This window comes from Equus asinus, chromosome 25, assembly GCF_041296235.1.
Source record: "Equus asinus isolate D_3611 breed Donkey chromosome 25, EquAss-T2T_v2, whole genome shotgun sequence".
Taxonomy (NCBI): Eukaryota; Metazoa; Chordata; class Mammalia; order Perissodactyla; family Equidae; genus Equus; species Equus asinus.
In genome coordinates, this window is record NC_091814.1 from 18315738 (window position 1) to 18332445 (window position 16708).

A 16708-nucleotide genomic window follows, 5' to 3' on the forward strand; every position below is an offset into this window, starting at 1 on the left:
TTGTTCTTTCATTATAAAAATTTATCAAGGGAATAATTTGAGTTTTTAGAGGCTTCGTTTAGCAAAGTAGATTAAAAACCATTAAAACACTTTAAATCCTTTTTTATCCTACCAAGTGGGCTCTAAATTAAATAAATCTTCTATTACTTTAGGAAAGAGACTGCTGTCCTAATCAGAAAAGTTGATTTCCAAGCCACACTCTCTCACCTCTACCACCTTATAACCCTAAGGAGAACTAAACCTCACCAGGGATGGCTCCTCTGCAAGTCGAGGTGGGAAGAACAGGTGACATCCTGACACAACTAGATGTAGACACTAGGCCAACAGCAGAGTGTGTGATACATAACATCACCATATGTTTATCATCCAACCAGAATACTTGTGAGTGTGAAAGAAGATGCTGTTAATTTCTTGAGAACAAAAGGCATAAAATGGGACACATGGCCACCCTGGTGATAAGGCAGTTTGGGAAACTACATTTCCCAGTATGCCCTGCCCCTCGAAAGTCAAAAGGCTCAACTGGGTCAAAGCACCCTGGGACCGGCGGTTAGCACCATTTAAGAGGTAAACAGTATAGGGCTGGGTTCTGACATGGAGGCTTCCTCCTTCCATGGGACACTTAACCAGACACAGAACACAGCAGCTGAGGTGAAATTTCAATGGCTATTATGAGTGGGGTAGGGCCTCCCTCTCCCCAACAACTCTAGCTTCCAAAGGTGTGGAACTATTAGAGCTGTCCATTGGTCCACTGCTGTTTCTCCTAGGTGCCATGCTGCCTCTGCCTCCCCACATCACCAGTGTCCCCACTGCTGCTAGTCGTTTGGGGGATTCTGGGCCAGGTGCTGTTCCCACTCAACTTCAACCAACTTGTACAGCTCCATGGTGGCCTGAGCATCTTCCACAGAGGAATGTCCGCTTTTCCCAACCTGAATGAGGGAGGAAGAGAGGAGCATGACGATACAAGAGACTGTTTCTTCCCTTCCCAACTGGCTCCGCCCAAACCCCATACACGCTGTTGCTTCTGTAGTTAGTGGGCTGCAAAGGTGGAACTCTGGTGGGGCCCTACTCCTTATCTAATTTCAGGGGTTCAACTCCTATGCTACTGTCTGCCTCAATCCTTTCTGTGGCAACATACGTACGTCATACTGCTCTCTATTCTGTAGAGACAGGACATACCAGATCATAGACAGGCTTTCTGAGTGCTTCATCTTGCCCAGTTCCTTAACTGCTCTCCATATGACATGTGTCCACAGCCTCCTGCCAGGCAGGCCACCCCTTCTTTGAGTGCCAAACATGTGAAATACATCAGAGGTCCTGGCATCCACTATGTGGTCTTTTACACTACCATCACTACCTGCTTTCTTCTATTCTTAGGGTTTACAGGCACTTCAAGGCTTTTTTCTGGAACACCGTGCAGTAGAGAACAGGAATTGTTATCCCTACATACAGAGACTGTTGTGCCCTTTAGCCTAAAGCTCTTCCCCTCAGAGAAGCCCACGTGGATCTCTCCACAACCAGAGGCATTCTGGGGGCAGAGCCTGAAGAGAGGCAGCAAGGAGAGCCTCCACAGTGGACATGCCAGAGCCCGGCAGCATTTGGGGAGACGCTACCTGGATGTCCCGGTTCAGCAACTTCTTGGTGAGACGCTTCAGAGACATGGTGGCATTCTCCGGGCAGTCAGCCTTCCGGTTGAGGGGAGGGATATGGGAGGTGTCGCGGGTGAGGGACTTGGGATGAAAGTACTGAAGGGCTTTGAAGTCATTGTGGATGGCATGCCCCACCACTATCTTCCCTGTGAGTATCTTCAGGATCTGAAATAGGCGTGGGAGAGGAGGTGGTGAGGAGGACTCACAGGTGGAGCCCTGCATCCTAAAAGCCTGACATGGCCAACATCCTTCTAGGTTCTTCTCACTAACTGCCCACCCACCTCATCCTTGAAACGCCTTTTCCCACAAATTTTCTTTGACTTGAAATCCAACTCCTCTCCCTGAGCTCAAAGTAGGTATTTCCCATGGTATAACCCTGTTCACACTTACACACCAGGGGTTCTTTACCTTCTCATTAAGTTCCACCCCAAAGACACATTAATTTGCCTTCAGTCCCAAATCACACGGCATTTGAGATGTTCATATAACTATCTAGTTCAGTTCTAGCTTGCTACTTGAAGTCCTTTAACCATTATCATTTTGCTGGACTTAGACACAAGGCTAGGACACCCGAGTCAAAGATGGGCTCCAGGGAGGTAATGTAAGCTGCCCAAAATTATATGCAAATAGATATGTATATGAGCTTTTTTTTTGGGGGGGGGGTCTATAGCTTTCATCAGATTCTCAAAAGGCCTACAAGCCATAAAAGGTAAGAATCGCTTACAGACTAAGGCTGCAGAGGGAAGTGATCAGGTGAGCCACGCTTGTGCTGCCTTAATACAAAGTCAGTCCTGTTGCTTTATAGCTCCTCCTGCTCATAACCAGAGGGTATTTACCAACTAGGCAGCAACCTTATTCACACTAGGCTTAGCACCAAATAACCTCTCACCATTTCAGGATCTTAAAGCATGAGGACATACTACCACTGAAGACAACCAAAGAATCTGCCAGGGGCTCTGAAGGCCATTCCTAAAATCAGGTTCCAAAAAGGTTGGGAACAAGAGCAATAGTCCTGGAATGAGTGCATGGCCTCTCAACAGGACCCCTCAGAAGGGGCAGGCTCTTCTGGATGTACCTTAGTCTCATACCCCAGCTCGGGTGCTGGGGAAGTGATTCAAGATGAAAACCAGACGAAGGCCAATCAACTGGGTATTTAGCTGCTCCTGACTTCACCTGTGGTTTACTGGCCAATCACCCCTTTACTCTGCATTAACCTCAATACATAGGCGTCTAAGACCCACTCCATCTTCTGCCTCTCCCAAGCCTTTGCTCACTGTGCCCCTGGTGCACAGGATGTTCTTCAACTCTTCAAGTTCTTTCTAAAAACCAGCCACTTCATCTCTTCCAGCTGACTGTTCTGGAATATAAGGAATTACTGGAATAGAGTGTATTGGGAGAAGGCAAAGAATGTGGAGCTAAAACTACAAAGATGTAAACCAAGGGCGCCCTCTGGAGGCCTCTCAAGACAAGCAGGTCCCTCTCCCTCTCCTTCACTTCCTCCCCTCCCCTCTACTGCTCACTCTCCTTCCGGTTCACTTGTGCTCCCAGTATTCAGCATAGGGCTACAATGAGTAGGTTTGTTCCCTGAGATGAGAACCCCAACATCCCAGGCCTGTGTCTTCTAGCCCCTTCACTGCAGGCTACCTATCCTAGTTATACAAACATGCCCCAGTTCCTTCTGTCAACATCCTGCCCTCTCCTCCCACTAACACTTTCCACAGGCTACTTCTCGCTTGGGAAGCGCTTTCCACCTCTCTGTTCTCAACCCTAGGCTCCAACACTACGCGGCATCCCCCAGTTGAGCCCTTTTCCCCTGGCACTCATGCCTGCTGCTCTATCACTGGCTGTTATTTCTCTATGCAGGTTCCCAGTTCACCAGATCAGGATTCCACTTGAAATCTAAAATAGGTCTTTGCTAATGAAGTTTGTTACACCAGCTAATTGTAACTTTCTGGACTTTCATTTCACCACTTCTTACCCCCAGAGGAAGGCTTCTTCTTCATCTGATATTCCACTCCCTCCCACTCTCCCTCCACAATCCTTGGGCGCCTTCTCTGGATGATATCCTTTGCTGAAAAACGACTGTGACCTCTCCTCACCCATTTCGTTGCTACCATCACGCCCCATGCCTCTCACCTGGCTCCGAGCAATCTTGAAGGGTGTAGCATTCACCATATGCTGCTTCCGGATACCACTCCATCTAGTCCGGTAGTCCACAATGTGGCAGGGAGGAAGGATGTACTCATCATAAAGCACATCTCCGTTGTAGTTGACAATGCTACATCGAGCCAAGGAACTGACATGCCCCTTGGGTCCTGTGCCCACCATCTCACAGTCAATTGCCACCATCTTTTTTGGCATCTTCTGGGACGCTCTAGAGCATTTATTCTCTAAATGAGCTTCGGTGGAGTTCTGGGGGGCCTTCTTCTGGGGAGGATTCTTCTGGGGGCCCTTCTTCTGGGGGCGAGGTGGGTGGCTCTTAATCTTTGGAAGGGCACTCTGGAACTCCCCCAGCAAATCTACTTTAGCTACAACAGAACCAGCCTTCTGTGAAGGAGCAGGGGTCAGCCAAGGCACTGCAGCCTTCTTGTCCAGGGACTGCTCTGACCCACTGCTGGAGGCCACTGTCATCTTCTTTTTTGGAAGGGGAGGGGCCTTCCAAGCGTCCTCCACCCTAGGAGTTTCCCCTTTCTTTGGAGGTTCTGAGTGCAACTTAGGCACCTTGCTAGGGGGCTGCTTCTTCTTATTCAGAAAACCTTTCCGTTCCAAGAGCCGCCGCTTCTTAACAAATTGTCGGTGCTTGGCATTCCCCTCTAATGCCTTTTTTGGGGGAGGTTCGCCAAAATCCAGATTGAGGAGTAAGGTAGACATGACGACAGTAGATGGTGGGAGAGCAGTTGGGAAGAGTGGCTTACCAATGAAAAGAGGATGGAAGACTCATTCTCTGCGGAATCCCACAGATAAACATCTGGAGGTTTGTAGTATACCCTGGGGAAGAAAGTGATCCTGATAACGGAGCCCATAGGCCTGGGAGAACACTAAGATCAGGTCCATCACCGTAGGACTTAAGGGAGGAAATACATCAGAGCCCCCTCCCAGACAGAGGGAGAATGAAATCTGTAATGCGCCATGATGGAAGGAACACTGTCTGTGCCAGGACGCCTGGATTCTACCGAAGTCCCACAATTCACCAGCTGTATGGTCTTACGAAGGTCATTTCCCCTCTCTAGATCTCAGTCTCATTTGTAAACTGAGGGGACTGGAGGGCCAACCAGCTCGAACTCTGTGAGTCTGGAAAGCCAGAAGTGAGCTCTACCATCTGCCCAGGGAGGGAACGTCTAAGTATGCTCAAGGGTGTGACGGGTATGGGATAGATGAGCTCTAGATTACCCAAGCATCCCCCACGCGGGTCCCACGAACAGAGTCACTAACTCCAGGCACCCCTTTCCCTCGCCTCCAGGTGGAGGGAATGACCACATGCATCTCATCCAAGCCCTTCTCCCAAGAAAGAACCTTTGACGGCACATATCAGCAGAGGGGAAACCGAGGCTGGGGCCAACCTACCTCGGCGAGCACACTTTGGCTGTCCCCAGCAGGGAAACCGATCCCCACACACTGACCGCATAAACCTGCAGGTCTAGGACCGGAAGCGCCCGGAGCCGGAGACGGAAACTGGCGCCCGCCGACGAGGCCCGGGACGGCAGGCGCGCGGGTTGGAGCGCGCCGGCGGCCGGCGGGCGCGCGCCCGCAGCGCCCCGGCCTCGGGGAGCGAGGCCAGGGACTCGGAGTGCGTGAGCAGCGGCAGCGGCGGCGGCGGCGGGGGCGGTGTCGGGGGGGGCGGGGGAGGGATGCGCTCCCCGGCCCCTCTAGCCCCGTGGAGGTACAACTCGAAGGTGTGCGGAGGCCGCGACACACGCCAACGGCAGCGCGCCGGGAACCACGGGCCTTACTTCCGTGAGAGGGGGGAAGTGTGCCGGAAGGGGCGGGACCTGGTACTTGGCCCGCCTCTCCTCTGAAGCTGGGGCCCGCGCGCCGCTCTGTGGCGTCACTGTCCGTGGCACCAACGCTCTTGTCTCTGACGCTGACACCTTCGCGCTGTGGGACGTCGCTACCTGTGACGTCAGGAGGGCGCCTCAGGTCTTCAATCGCAGCCTGGAGTCCCGGAAAGACAGCGTCGGGGACCGGATTCAGAGCGCTTTTTTCCCGTGCCGTCTGCAGAGCTGAGCCCGGCCCGGGTCGTGGACCCGCGTGGGACTGACCCTGGTTCCTTCCTCACCGCGTTCTCGCCACCGGCTGGACCCGGGGATGCCGGGCGTCTCCGCCCGGGGCCTCTCTTACGAGGAGAGGAGGCAGCTAGCTGTGAACCTCACCCGTGTCCTGGCGCTCTACCGTTCCATCCTGGACGCCTACATCATCGTGAGGCCACAGGGATGTGGGCGGGGTGCTCCCGGAGTGTGGTTGGCTAGGTGCCCACGACAGGGAGAGAATCTGGGGAGTTAGCTTCTGATCTCTTTTATTCTATGAATTTCAGTCTCTTGTCTGTACAAGAAGGGGTTGAAACTAGGGCGATCCTTTTTTTCAGTTGCCATAAATATTAATATTTCTAATATCTAGGTTGTTTTTCTAACCTTCCCAAATCCGAAGTAATAAGACGCAGGGACATTTGAGCCATGCTACACCTACGTTGAACTCTCCTAGGAACATGTGAGATGTTCCAAGAACACACATCTGTCGGAATTTGAATAAATTCCTGGTTTTGTACTGTAATGGACAGTTCCAACTTTGGAGTCAGACAGGCTTGCACTAGAATCCTGCCTCCCCTACTGTGTTAACCTTAAGTATTAAAGAAAAAAAATTTCTCCTAGTCCTGGTTTCTCAGCTGTAAAATGGATCTGTCTGGAGGATCATTGTAGAGAATAAATGAGATAATGTGTGAATGGCACAACCATCCACTGAATTGGTCAGCCCCCAAACCAGGAAGCCATTCTTGATTCACCCTTTCCTTCACTGATCCACAGTCCAATCCTTCAACAAGTTCTGTTGGCTCTGCCACCAGAATAAATACCAAATTCATCCATTTGTTTCCATCTCCATTGCTACCATCCTGGGCCTAGCCACCATCCTCTCTCTCCTGGACCACTTCCTAACTGACCTCTGTGTTTGCTTCTGTTCCTCCGTAACCACTTCTTCACAAAGCAGCCAGATTGATCTGTTTAAAATGTAAGTCTGATCATGACACTTCCTGCTTCCTAGGTGCTTTGATGAAGTCCTCATTCCTTACCGTTACCCATAATGCCCTACAGGATCTGTCCCCTGCTGCCTCCTGAACCCCACCACATTTCGTTTTCTCCCACATTGACTGTACTGCACCTATACTGGGCTGACTTCTGTTCCACAAATATTGCAGGCATCTGGGCCGTTGCGCTTACTGAGCTGCCTGGAATGTTTTTCCTCCACAGAAAGGCAATAGAGTAGAATGGTTAAGAGCAATAGCTCTAGAGTCAAATTGGTTTCAAATCCCAGCTCTGCTTCTTGCTAGCTTTATGACTTGGGCAAGTTACTTAATCGCTGTGCACCAATTTCCTTTTCTGTAAAATGGGGGATAAGAATAGTACCTACTTCTAGGGTTGTTTTGAGGATTAAATGCATTAACACATGTAAAATGTTTAGAACAGTGCCTGGCATATTAAAGTATTTTATAAGTGTTTGTTGTCACCTGAATTTTTTTTTACATGTCTATTTCCTGTTCATTCAAGTCTCGGCTATGGTGTCATCTCCTCAGACAAGTCTTCTCTCATTTCTCTATCTGAAGCAATACTCTCTCAAACTCTCCATTATGTTACTGTTTCGTTTGTGTTTTATTGTTTGTGTGACATTTAATGTTATCTGAAATTATTTTTTTAATGTAAACTCTGCAAGAGCAAGAATCTTGTCTGTCTGGTTCGTTGTTGTATCCCTAGCCTAGAATAGAGCTTGGTGCCTAACCAAGGCTTCAGAATTTGTGTTGAACAAATGAATGAATAAAACTACATTCTGGCGTACATAATGTCTGGCATATATAATGGTAGGTTACTAAATGGTAACACACTGCGTGTCAGTCACTGTGGTGTTGGGGATGCAGATGTGAAGAATACACCATCCCTGCCTTTAAATTCAGCTAAGTAGAGAAAACACACATAAGTGGGGAAACTGCTAAAAAGACAGTATGTACAGAATGCAGTCTGGGATCTGAGGAGAGAAAGGGGAGGCTGGAGCAGGCTTCAGAGAAGAGGTGACTTGGATGAGTAGGAAGTGCCTGCTGGTTGTAGCCAGTGGCCCTGCGATGAGAGTTGGGTAGGGAAGAATGGGGAGGGTAGTAGCCTGTTGATTGCTTCTCCCCTTCTCCTGCAGGAATTTTTCACAGACAACCTATGGGGCACTCTCCCTTGCTCATGGCAGGAAGCGTTGGATGGACTGAGCCCGCCGCAGCTGGCCACACTGCTGCTGGGGATGCCTAGGGAAGGGGAAGTGGTCAGGTATGGGCAAGGGGGCACTGTGCTGGAGGACCCGGCGCTGAGCCTTGCAGCAAGCCATTGCTCAGTCTCACAAGGGCTCCCTGGGTTGCAAACTGGTGCACTCAGGACGCGATGGGACTATTCACTGGGGGCCTGGGCCGGGCTATCTCAGGTACAGGTCGGTGTGGCCACTCACCCTGCTGGCCCTGAAGTCCACAGCTTATGCCCTGGCCTTTACCCGGACGCCTGGGTTTCAGAGCCCCTCAGAGTTCCTGGAGAACCCCAGCCAGAGCTCCCGACTGACAGCTCCATTCCGGAAACATGTCAGGCCCAAGAAGCAGCATGAGATCCGGAGGCTGGGAGAGGTGAGGAGAGGGCTGGGGTATAGGTGGTGTTTGGGAGTCTGAGAACTCCTTAAGCTGGTGGGTTACAAAGATGTGGGCACCTTATATCACCTGCAGGACTGGAGGCCCTAGAAGAGCTCTACCTCAGCAGGCATACTATAACCATATCTTGATGCTGGAGTTTTGTGGGTTTTTCATCCTTTTGCTGGGTTGGTTGGTGGTTATGTCTGAATCACTGTCTTATTCCTGTTCTCACACCTCCACAATCTGCTCATGGCTTCCCATGGGCCTCTCCTCCTTGTTCTTTGGGGGAGGTTGAATCACTGACCTAAAAGGAGCAAGGAGAGTGGCCTGAACCTGGGGCCAGCACCCTCCATTTTGATTTCCATATCTTGTCTCTTCCTTGGCACCCTCTACCCATCTTCCTCAGCCATCTTCAGCTCCTCCACCCTCATTATGGGTGTTTGCCCCAGGGGTCAAGAACCGATGGCCAGGAGACCTTTTTCCCTTCTCTTTCAGTTGGTGAAGAAGCTGAGTGACCTCACAGGCTGCACCCAGATTGTGGATGTAGGCTCAGGCCAGGTGAGCCAGACACCTAGCATTCTGGTTTTTTTGACCTAGGATAGAACAGTTGGAACACAGGCTATCAGGTCACAGTACCAGGGAGGCAGGTGTCAAGGAGTGGTAGAAGCAGGCAGGGCAGAATTTAAGCCTTCTGAGGGCCTGGGAACCAGGTGTCCAGGCCTGTGATAGGGAGGGTGACAGGAGATAGGGCACTGATCAGGAGTGTCTCCACCCTCCCTTTCATGACTCCAGGGCCATCTCTCCCGCTTCATGTCCCTGGGGCTGGGGCTGATGGTGAAGAGCATTGAAGGAGATCAGAGACTGGTGGAGAGGGCCCAGCGCCTGGACCAGGAGCTCCTGCAGGCTCTGGAGAAAGAGGAGAAGAGGAACGCACAGGTAGGCCAACCCTTCCTGCAGCCAGGACTGCAGGAGCAGGCTCTCCTTGGCTGGAACTGGGCACCAAGGCTCAATTCCCTCTTTTAGATTGCTCAGCATGAGATGGTATGGTCCCTACTTTCCACTCCCCCTTTCCCCGGGTCCCCTTTTCGCCAAAGCCGCCTCACATCTAAAAGGCACTTTCTAGTTACAAAGTGCTTTCCGTACTGATATGTTCTTCTCACAACAACTTGTGAAGTGGCCAGTCAGGTATTAGATTCATTACAGGTGAGGAAACTGGGACTCAGAGCTGAAAAGATTTGCAATTAATAGTGATATGATAGACCCAGAATTCATCCCACCTCCTGATTCAAGGTCCAGCTCTCTCCTACAGCCCAGCTTCTCTCCCATCTTCCTCCTTGGGAAGGAACACAGAGGACAGATCCCTTCCTGCGGTCTGAGGTGGCATCATGGGGACAGCAAACAGACTTCCCATCTGCCTTCATCCCTTCCTGCCTCCACAGGTGGTCCAAACTGGCCCTCGCCACTCCCCACACCACGTGGTTAGATGGGTAGACCCTACGGCCCTGTGTGAGGAGCTTCTGCTTCCACTGGAGAACTCACCTCAGGGTGGGGCCCGCTTGCTGCTCACAGGCCTCCATGCCTGTGGGGATCTGAGCGTCGCCTTGCTGAGGCACTTCTCCTGCTGCCCTGAGGTGGTGGCCCTGGCCTCAGTGGGCTGTTGCTACATGAAGCTGAGTGATCCTGGTGGCTACCCACTGAGTCAGTGGGTGGCTGGGCTGCCTGGCTACGAACTGCCGTACAGGCTTCGGGAGGGAGCCTGCCATGCCCTGGAGGAATATGCTGAGCGGCTACAGAAAGCAGGCCCTGGCCTCCGAACCCACTGCTATCGGGCAGCACTGGAGACAGTTATCCGTTGTGCCCAGCCCACGCTCCGTCGGCCAGGCGTGCAGGGGATCCCCAGGGTCCACGAGCTCAAGATTGAAGAGTGAGGCTGGGGGAGGTGGGTGTGTGGGGAGGGGGCATGGCCAGCTGGAGGTCTGATAACCCTTCCACCCTCACTTGTTAGCGCATCCTAAAGAAAACCTACATGTGCCCAGGGGGGTGATTTTGAGTTCTCTCGCTGGGGCAGCTTCTCAGAATTTCTTAAAAAGGGAGTTGTCCCTGTTTTATCAGGAGACAATCATGTTTTTTTAATGCTAAAAATATAGCTAAATAATTGGGACAGATGTGGCTGAAAATCAATTTTTGGATTAATTTGCTATTGGACAGACAGCTTACAGCCAGAAAAATGTTTCAAAATGCATATTAGAGTAGCAAATCAAGCAAAGTTGGAATTGAATTAGGAATGGACAGTGTAAGTGGGAGATGGAGATTCCTAAAACCAAACTGAGTGTTGTCTGTGGCTGATCCCACAGGTATGTGCGGCGGGGACTACAGCGGGTAGGGTTGGACCCCCAGCTGCCGCTGAATCTGGCTGCCCTTCGGGCCCACCAGGCCCAGGAGAACCGTGTGGTGACTTTCTTCAGCCTGGCCCTGCTGCTGGCCCCACTGGTGGAGACACTGATTCTGCTGGACCGGCTGCTCTACCTTCAGGAGCAGGGTGAGGGTGGCCTACAGCAGGGACCCCAGGGCCAGAGGGGCTGGAGTTCTGGGGCTCCTCCTTCAGGTCCCAGCCTGATATCTGCTGGGACTAGGTTCCTCACTGTGGTGATTCTTGGACCACCTGCTTCAGAGTCACCCGTGGAGTGGGGGTGGGGTACTTGTTAATGCAAATTCCTACTGAGTCAGCCTCTGGCAGTGCATCCTTGAGTGCATTTTAAGCCAGCATCTCAGGCACTGAGAACCTACAGTGTTCAAAGGACTGCCTCCTCCTAGTCATCTTCCTGGTAGAGAACTGGGGCTCCTTAACCCCCCTGGAGCCTCCCTAAGGGGGAAAAGGAGCCGTGCCTACAGACTGGGCAGGAAGTGGGGCTGAGGGTTTGCTTCACTCCTCCCCTTCTGAGTAGCGCTGCCTTTCTCCCAGGCTTCCATGCTGAGCTGCTGCCCATCTTCAGCCCTGAACTCTCTCCCAGAAACCTGGTTCTGGTGGCCACCAAGAGGCCGCTGGGTCAGGCCTTCTCTGTGCTGGAGACTGAAGACAGCTGACACAGCACATCTTGGACCCCATCTGAAACCACCCAGGTGCCACAGTGGGTGGTGGTCTGCACCTCCTCACCCAGAGAACCAGCATCCTGCATCTTCCCTGGAATCCTGATTCCCCACAAACCTTCAGCTTCGTATCCTTTCTCTCCCTCCATGTGTTATGTAATATTATGTAAAAATTTATTTTTAATTTATTAAAAAGTTGAAGTCTTTATTTCCCACCTATTTTTATTAAATATAGAAAAGGACAGATGTACACCCTCCCTACTGAGATCCTGCAGAGGAGCTACAATTCGGACCCACACCCCCAATCCCCACTGTCCGCCATAACAGGCAGCGTCTTCTGTTACTCAGAGGTCTCCATTGGAGGGAACCTCTCTCCCCCTCTGGTCTCCATTCCAGATTCTGCAGGCCCTGCCCCTTCGGAGGGCCGCCTTATGGCTAGCTGACCTCCATCCAGGTTCTGTGGTAACATCAGAACAGATGCTTCCTCCCTTCAGTCCCTGAACCAGGTGCATTGGAGTTGGAGTGCTGGTCTGCAGAAGATAAGCAGTTGCACACAGAGGACGACTCATGGCTCTTTATTGGTGTCTGAAGAAGAGGTGGCCACAACCTTCAAGGCTAAGACAAGGAGAGGAGAAGCTGCTCTCCCCAGGTTCAATACCAATAGACTTTCTTGTGTCTCCGAGTCTCCTGGATCCCCATCGCCTCCATCACCTCCTCCTCCAGTGTCTTTAGACGGGGCACATAGGTTCTTTCTAGAGCATCTTCCACTGATGTGTCTTTGGGGCCATCTATTGAACCAAAGGAAAGAAGATGGATGGGAGGGCTTCTTAACATTTCTTTTTTCTTTTTTTTTTTTTAACAGGTAGTTTTTTTTTTAATTTGATAGACTTTAATTTTATTTATTTTTATTTAATTAATTTATTTATTTTGAGGAAGATTAGCCCTGAGTTAACATCTGCTACCAACCCTCCTCTTTTTGCTGAGGAAGACTGGCCCTGAGCTAACATCCGTGCCCGTCTTCCTCTTCTTTATATGTGGGATGCCTACCACAGCATGGCTTGCCAAGTGGTACCATGTCTGCACCCAGGATTCGAACCGGCGAACCCCAGGCCACCAAAGTGGAACATGTGCACTTAACCACTGTACCACCAGGCTGGCCCCTCTTAACATTTCTTGTTCCCATTCCTACCACACCTACCCCCATCTTCCTGCCCCTCACCCAGCCTCACCAGTCCATGTTTCAGGGACGATGCCATCAGCTCTGGGAAATTCAGGTTTGGGGATAATTCTTCCTGATCTTGTAGAGACTCGTACCCGCTCTCCTGCTTCAGTGAATCTCCACTCCACCTCAGTGGGTTTCCTAGTGGATAGAAGAGGTGAGCCTGGCCTGGGAGTCAGGTCTCCCTGCCACCCTCCAACCCAAAAGTCAATGGCTGAAAACACTAAGGTCACCATCTTGTTCCTCTGCTACCTCTGTATTGGGGTTGTCCATGAACATGAACAGGGGGTCATGTTCATGAGATGGCCCCCCTCAATTTCCAGAGCATCCAACCCACCATTCCCATTGGATAAATGTGGTCAACAGCTACGTGGACTCAGAGGGTGGAAAACCCTCTGACCAGAGCCCCATGTGCTTGCCTGTCCACAGGATCCACAAGTTTAACCTGGTGGTGGAGCAAGGGTGCTTCACTAGGGATCATGGTTCCCCGGTAATCCTTGGTCTTGCCAATATAGCGGTAATGCTGTCCAAAAGAGGGGGGGTAATCAAAAGAGGGGTGTAAAGGGGGCTTGCCTACCACAGCTCAGAGCATTCAGCCCAAGTTGAAAAGTAGAAGGTTCAGTCGTCTCACCACTCCCTCAGCCAGTCTCCTGCCTCCCTGTGCTGCTTAATGGGGAGGGACAGATGAGACAGGCTTTCTGAGTATCCCCATCCTCACTCTTCACTTACTGTATTCAGCCCCTCCAGGACCACCCAGTTTCGCTGCCGGATAACTTGAACCACTTTGCCTTGCTTCCCAGCATCCTTGCCTTCTAGGACCTCCACCTGTGGGAAGACATGAGGGATGAGAGGGAGATCCTTGTCCAGGAGCCCCTCCCACCACTTACCCTGCCTGAGGTTCTCACCCTGTCCCCACAGAACAGATGCCAGTCTTCATCAGAGATGGGTTCCACAGCCACCCGGCGCCGCCTGGTCCCTGGAGGATTCTTCCTCTTGTCTGACAGGGAGCCTGGGCGGCTCATCCCGTAGCGGTAGTTGGGAGGTAGAGTGACCTTGGATGCCAAGGCCAGCAGGGCAGAGAGACGCATGGTTGGAGGCTGTGAGAAGTCCTCTGGCCAGCGAAAGACCCAGAAACCTTCCTAGTCAACTCTGGAGTAGACAGATAGAAAGGGGGCCAAGAAGCAAGAGAAGGAACATTTTTTTAGGCACTTGGTCCATTGCTTAGTGGACCTCATCTCATTAAATCCTCACAAGATATTATCTTCACTTTACAGATGAGGAAATAGACTCAGAGAGGTTAAGTGACTTGCCCATGGTCATAAAGCTACTATGCAGGAGAATCGGCATTCAAACCCACCTGTATCTGACTTCAAAGTCTCAAAGTCTTCAAAGTCTCATTGAGGCCAGAGACCTTGTTATCTAGCTCACCCCTGAATCCAGCAGATCCCAGTAGGGCTTGGCACAGAGTAGGTACTCAATAAATAGTTATTAAATAAGTGCACAAACAGCAGGATAGGAAGAAAACAGTGGCATAAGGCCAAAAGACAAGCAGTTATAAAGTAAAACAGATAGGTAGTAGAGAGGAAAACTGGGACTGAAATGTTCCTACATCACTTACAATCCTATCCGCAGTCAGGAAATAACCACTAACCACTCCTCCTAAGACAGCTTCTTTCCTACAGGACCCAGAGCCAGACTCTAGGATTACTGGGTCCTAAATTTCCCAACTAAGTATGGACTCTAAGCCTCCCAATTTGGGATGATGGACTAAATAAACATGGTGGTGAGAGAATCGAAGGAAAAAATAATACGTGTGTCAATTTATTGAGCACTTTACCTGCCAAGTGCCATGCTAAGTGTTTTCCTGGATCATTTCATTTAAGCCCAAGGAGGCTTAAATGATGGAGGTACCATTAATCTTGTTTTATAGCTAAGAATAAAGCCTAACTTCAAAGTACAAATAAAGTGCACTATAATGGCATAACGAGCTCTAGACTGGAGTCAGACCACCTGGGTTTAGTCCCTGCTCCACCATCATCTTATTGTGTAACCATAGGCAACTAGACTTCTGAGCTTCAGTTTCATCATCCATAAATCTTTAGAGGGTTAGGGGCTGGCCCAGTGGTTAAGTTGAGCGGGGGGGAGTTTACAAACAACCAGTATACAAAACCAGTTTTGTATGTATGTAAACCGGTCCTGCCCAGTATACAAAATAGAGGAAGATTGGCACAGATGTTAGCTCAGAGTGAATCTTCCTCAGCAAATAAATAAATAAATAAATAAAACCTTTACAGGGTTGTTGGTGTCATTATTTTAAATAAATTTTCTTTTTTTTTAAAGATTTTATTTTTTTCCTTTTTCTCCCCAAAGCCCCCCGGTACACAATTGTATATTCTTCGTTGTGGGTCCTTCTAGTTGTGGCATGTGGGACGCTGCCTCAGCGTGGTTTGATGAGCAGTGCCATGTCCACGCCCAGGATTCGAACCAGTGAAACACTGGGCCGCCTGCAGCAGAGCGTGCGAACTTAACCACTTTGCCACGGGGCCAGCCCCTATTTTAAATAAATTTTTGATAAATAGTTTTATTTAACTTTTATTTTACTTAATAATTTTAACAAAATTTTAACACAAATTTCTAAAAGGTACAGAGTAATGTGAATAGTTAATCATCCCTTTTGGAAAAATTAAAAAATATATATTTGGGCACATATATTTATGGGCAGGAAACAGGGAACAACTAAAGTACTTGTTTTGGGGGTGAGGAAATGTTTGGGAGGGCTGTTCCTTTCTGTCTCATTCTTTTCCATAACGTTTGTATTTTTTAACCCATGTGCATTAAAAAAATGTATCAACCAGTTTATCTGAACAGGGGGATATTGTGTCATTTTTGTTTATACTTCTCAATATGAAAAAGAAAAGGCCTAACGTTTTTAGTTAATGCTGGTTGAACGTAAGGGCCTCAGTGTTCTCATTCAGATTCAACAAATGCTTAGGGAGCACGACCATGTGACAAATCTAATGCTGGGAACTTCACTATTTCTGGTGTTTGATCTTCACATGACCTGTGAGGAAGGCTGACAGGAGACAAGGAAACCAAGGCCCTGAGATCTGAAGGGACTTGCCCTAATTCATACAGCTTCATAGGAGCAGAGCCAACCTTAAGAAAGACTCCTGCGTGATGGCCGCAAGAAGTCCCTCAACCTCAACCATTCTAGATCTGAAGCTCTGGGAGGAGATCCCAGAAGCCAGCTCCCTAGATCTTTTCCTTCTTTCCCTCCAAACTCTGGAAAGGCTGGTGCCTCTTCCGCAGTGGGGCTTTCACAGCGTGCTATGGAGGCGCCGAGCGAGATAGCGAGGCGGCGTGTCTGCCGCGGCTCCAAAGACTTCCCCGGCCAGCCCCAACCCAAGCGCAGACGCCCAGTACCCAGCACTCTTCAGCAACCACCCGCTCCAAGCTTCCGGTGCAGGGAAACCCAGGGCGAGAAGACTGAGCCACAGAGGGGGGAAAAAAAAGGGTCTTCCCGCATCCGCCTCCCGGACCAGCCCAGAACCACCAAGAGCTCGGACGGCTCGACCCTCACCGCCACTTGCCGCGGCGCCACGGAGCCTCAGTCGGTTACCTCTGCACATGGGCCCTAAGCCCCTGCCGTCCCCGTCCCTCGGCTCTCTGGGAAATGTAGTCTAATTGTAGAGCAGAAGCTCAACAACGAATCTAGCCTCTCTGCATGCTGGGAGTTGGAGTCCGCCGCTACGAAGCAGGCTAGAAACAGGAAATTTGGTCGGGTAGGAAATCAAGAAAGCGTAAGCACACCGTGAAGCACGTCGGGAGCTGAAGGCAAAGCAGGATAGGCTGCCGTGCCTGGCACATTCTTGCACATGCTCCGAGTGGAGGCCC

The 16708-nt window shown here is 50.4% G+C and overlaps 3 protein-coding genes across 6 annotated transcripts; 1 reads left to right on the forward strand and 2 right to left on the reverse strand.

Moving 5' to 3' along the window:
* ISG20L2 (interferon stimulated exonuclease gene 20 like 2) lies at window positions 1-5612 on the reverse strand. Its single transcript, XM_044757599.2, has 4 exons — window positions 5211-5612; window positions 3783-4634; window positions 1611-1811; window positions 1-926 (listed from the first exon to the last, which is right to left on the reverse strand). Exons 2-4 carry the CDS (start codon window positions 4515-4517, stop codon window positions 813-815), a joined length of 1050 nt encoding a protein of 349 aa, XP_044613534.1. The 5' UTR covers window positions 4518-4634; window positions 5211-5612; the 3' UTR covers window positions 1-812.
* A 317-nt stretch (window positions 5613-5929) lies between these two features.
* On the forward strand, window positions 5930-11808 carry METTL25B (methyltransferase like 25B). Of its 3 annotated transcripts, none has more exons than XM_014836940.3 (8): window positions 5930-6062; window positions 8037-8161; window positions 8313-8505; window positions 9004-9066; window positions 9301-9444; window positions 9948-10432; window positions 10863-11047; window positions 11471-11808. In XM_014836940.3, the coding sequence occupies exons 1-8, from the start codon at window positions 5952-5954 to the stop codon at window positions 11590-11592; spliced, it is 1428 nt and encodes a 475-aa protein (XP_014692426.1). In that variant the 5' UTR covers window positions 5930-5951; the 3' UTR covers window positions 11593-11808. The 3 variants fall into 3 exon arrangements, with proteins under 3 accessions (XP_014692426.1, XP_014692428.1, XP_044613533.1); XM_044757598.2 differs by lacking the exon at window positions 5930-6062 and adding an exon at window positions 6748-6866; XM_014836942.3 differs by lacking the exon at window positions 9948-10432.
* A 346-nt stretch (window positions 11809-12154) lies between these two features.
* MRPL24 (mitochondrial ribosomal protein L24) lies at window positions 12155-16691 on the reverse strand. 2 transcript variants are annotated; one of them, XM_044757601.2, is made up of 6 exons: window positions 16434-16691; window positions 13720-13963; window positions 13544-13639; window positions 13234-13337; window positions 12825-12955; window positions 12155-12383 (listed from the first exon to the last, which is right to left on the reverse strand). In XM_044757601.2, the coding sequence occupies exons 2-6, from the start codon at window positions 13900-13902 to the stop codon at window positions 12247-12249; spliced, it is 651 nt and encodes a 216-aa protein (XP_044613536.1). In that variant the 5' UTR covers window positions 13903-13963; window positions 16434-16691; the 3' UTR covers window positions 12155-12246. The 2 variants fall into 2 exon arrangements, with proteins under 2 accessions (XP_044613536.1, XP_014692432.1); XM_014836946.3 differs by having other exon boundaries at window positions 16395-16581.
* Between the last annotated feature and the right edge of the window lie 17 nt (window positions 16692-16708).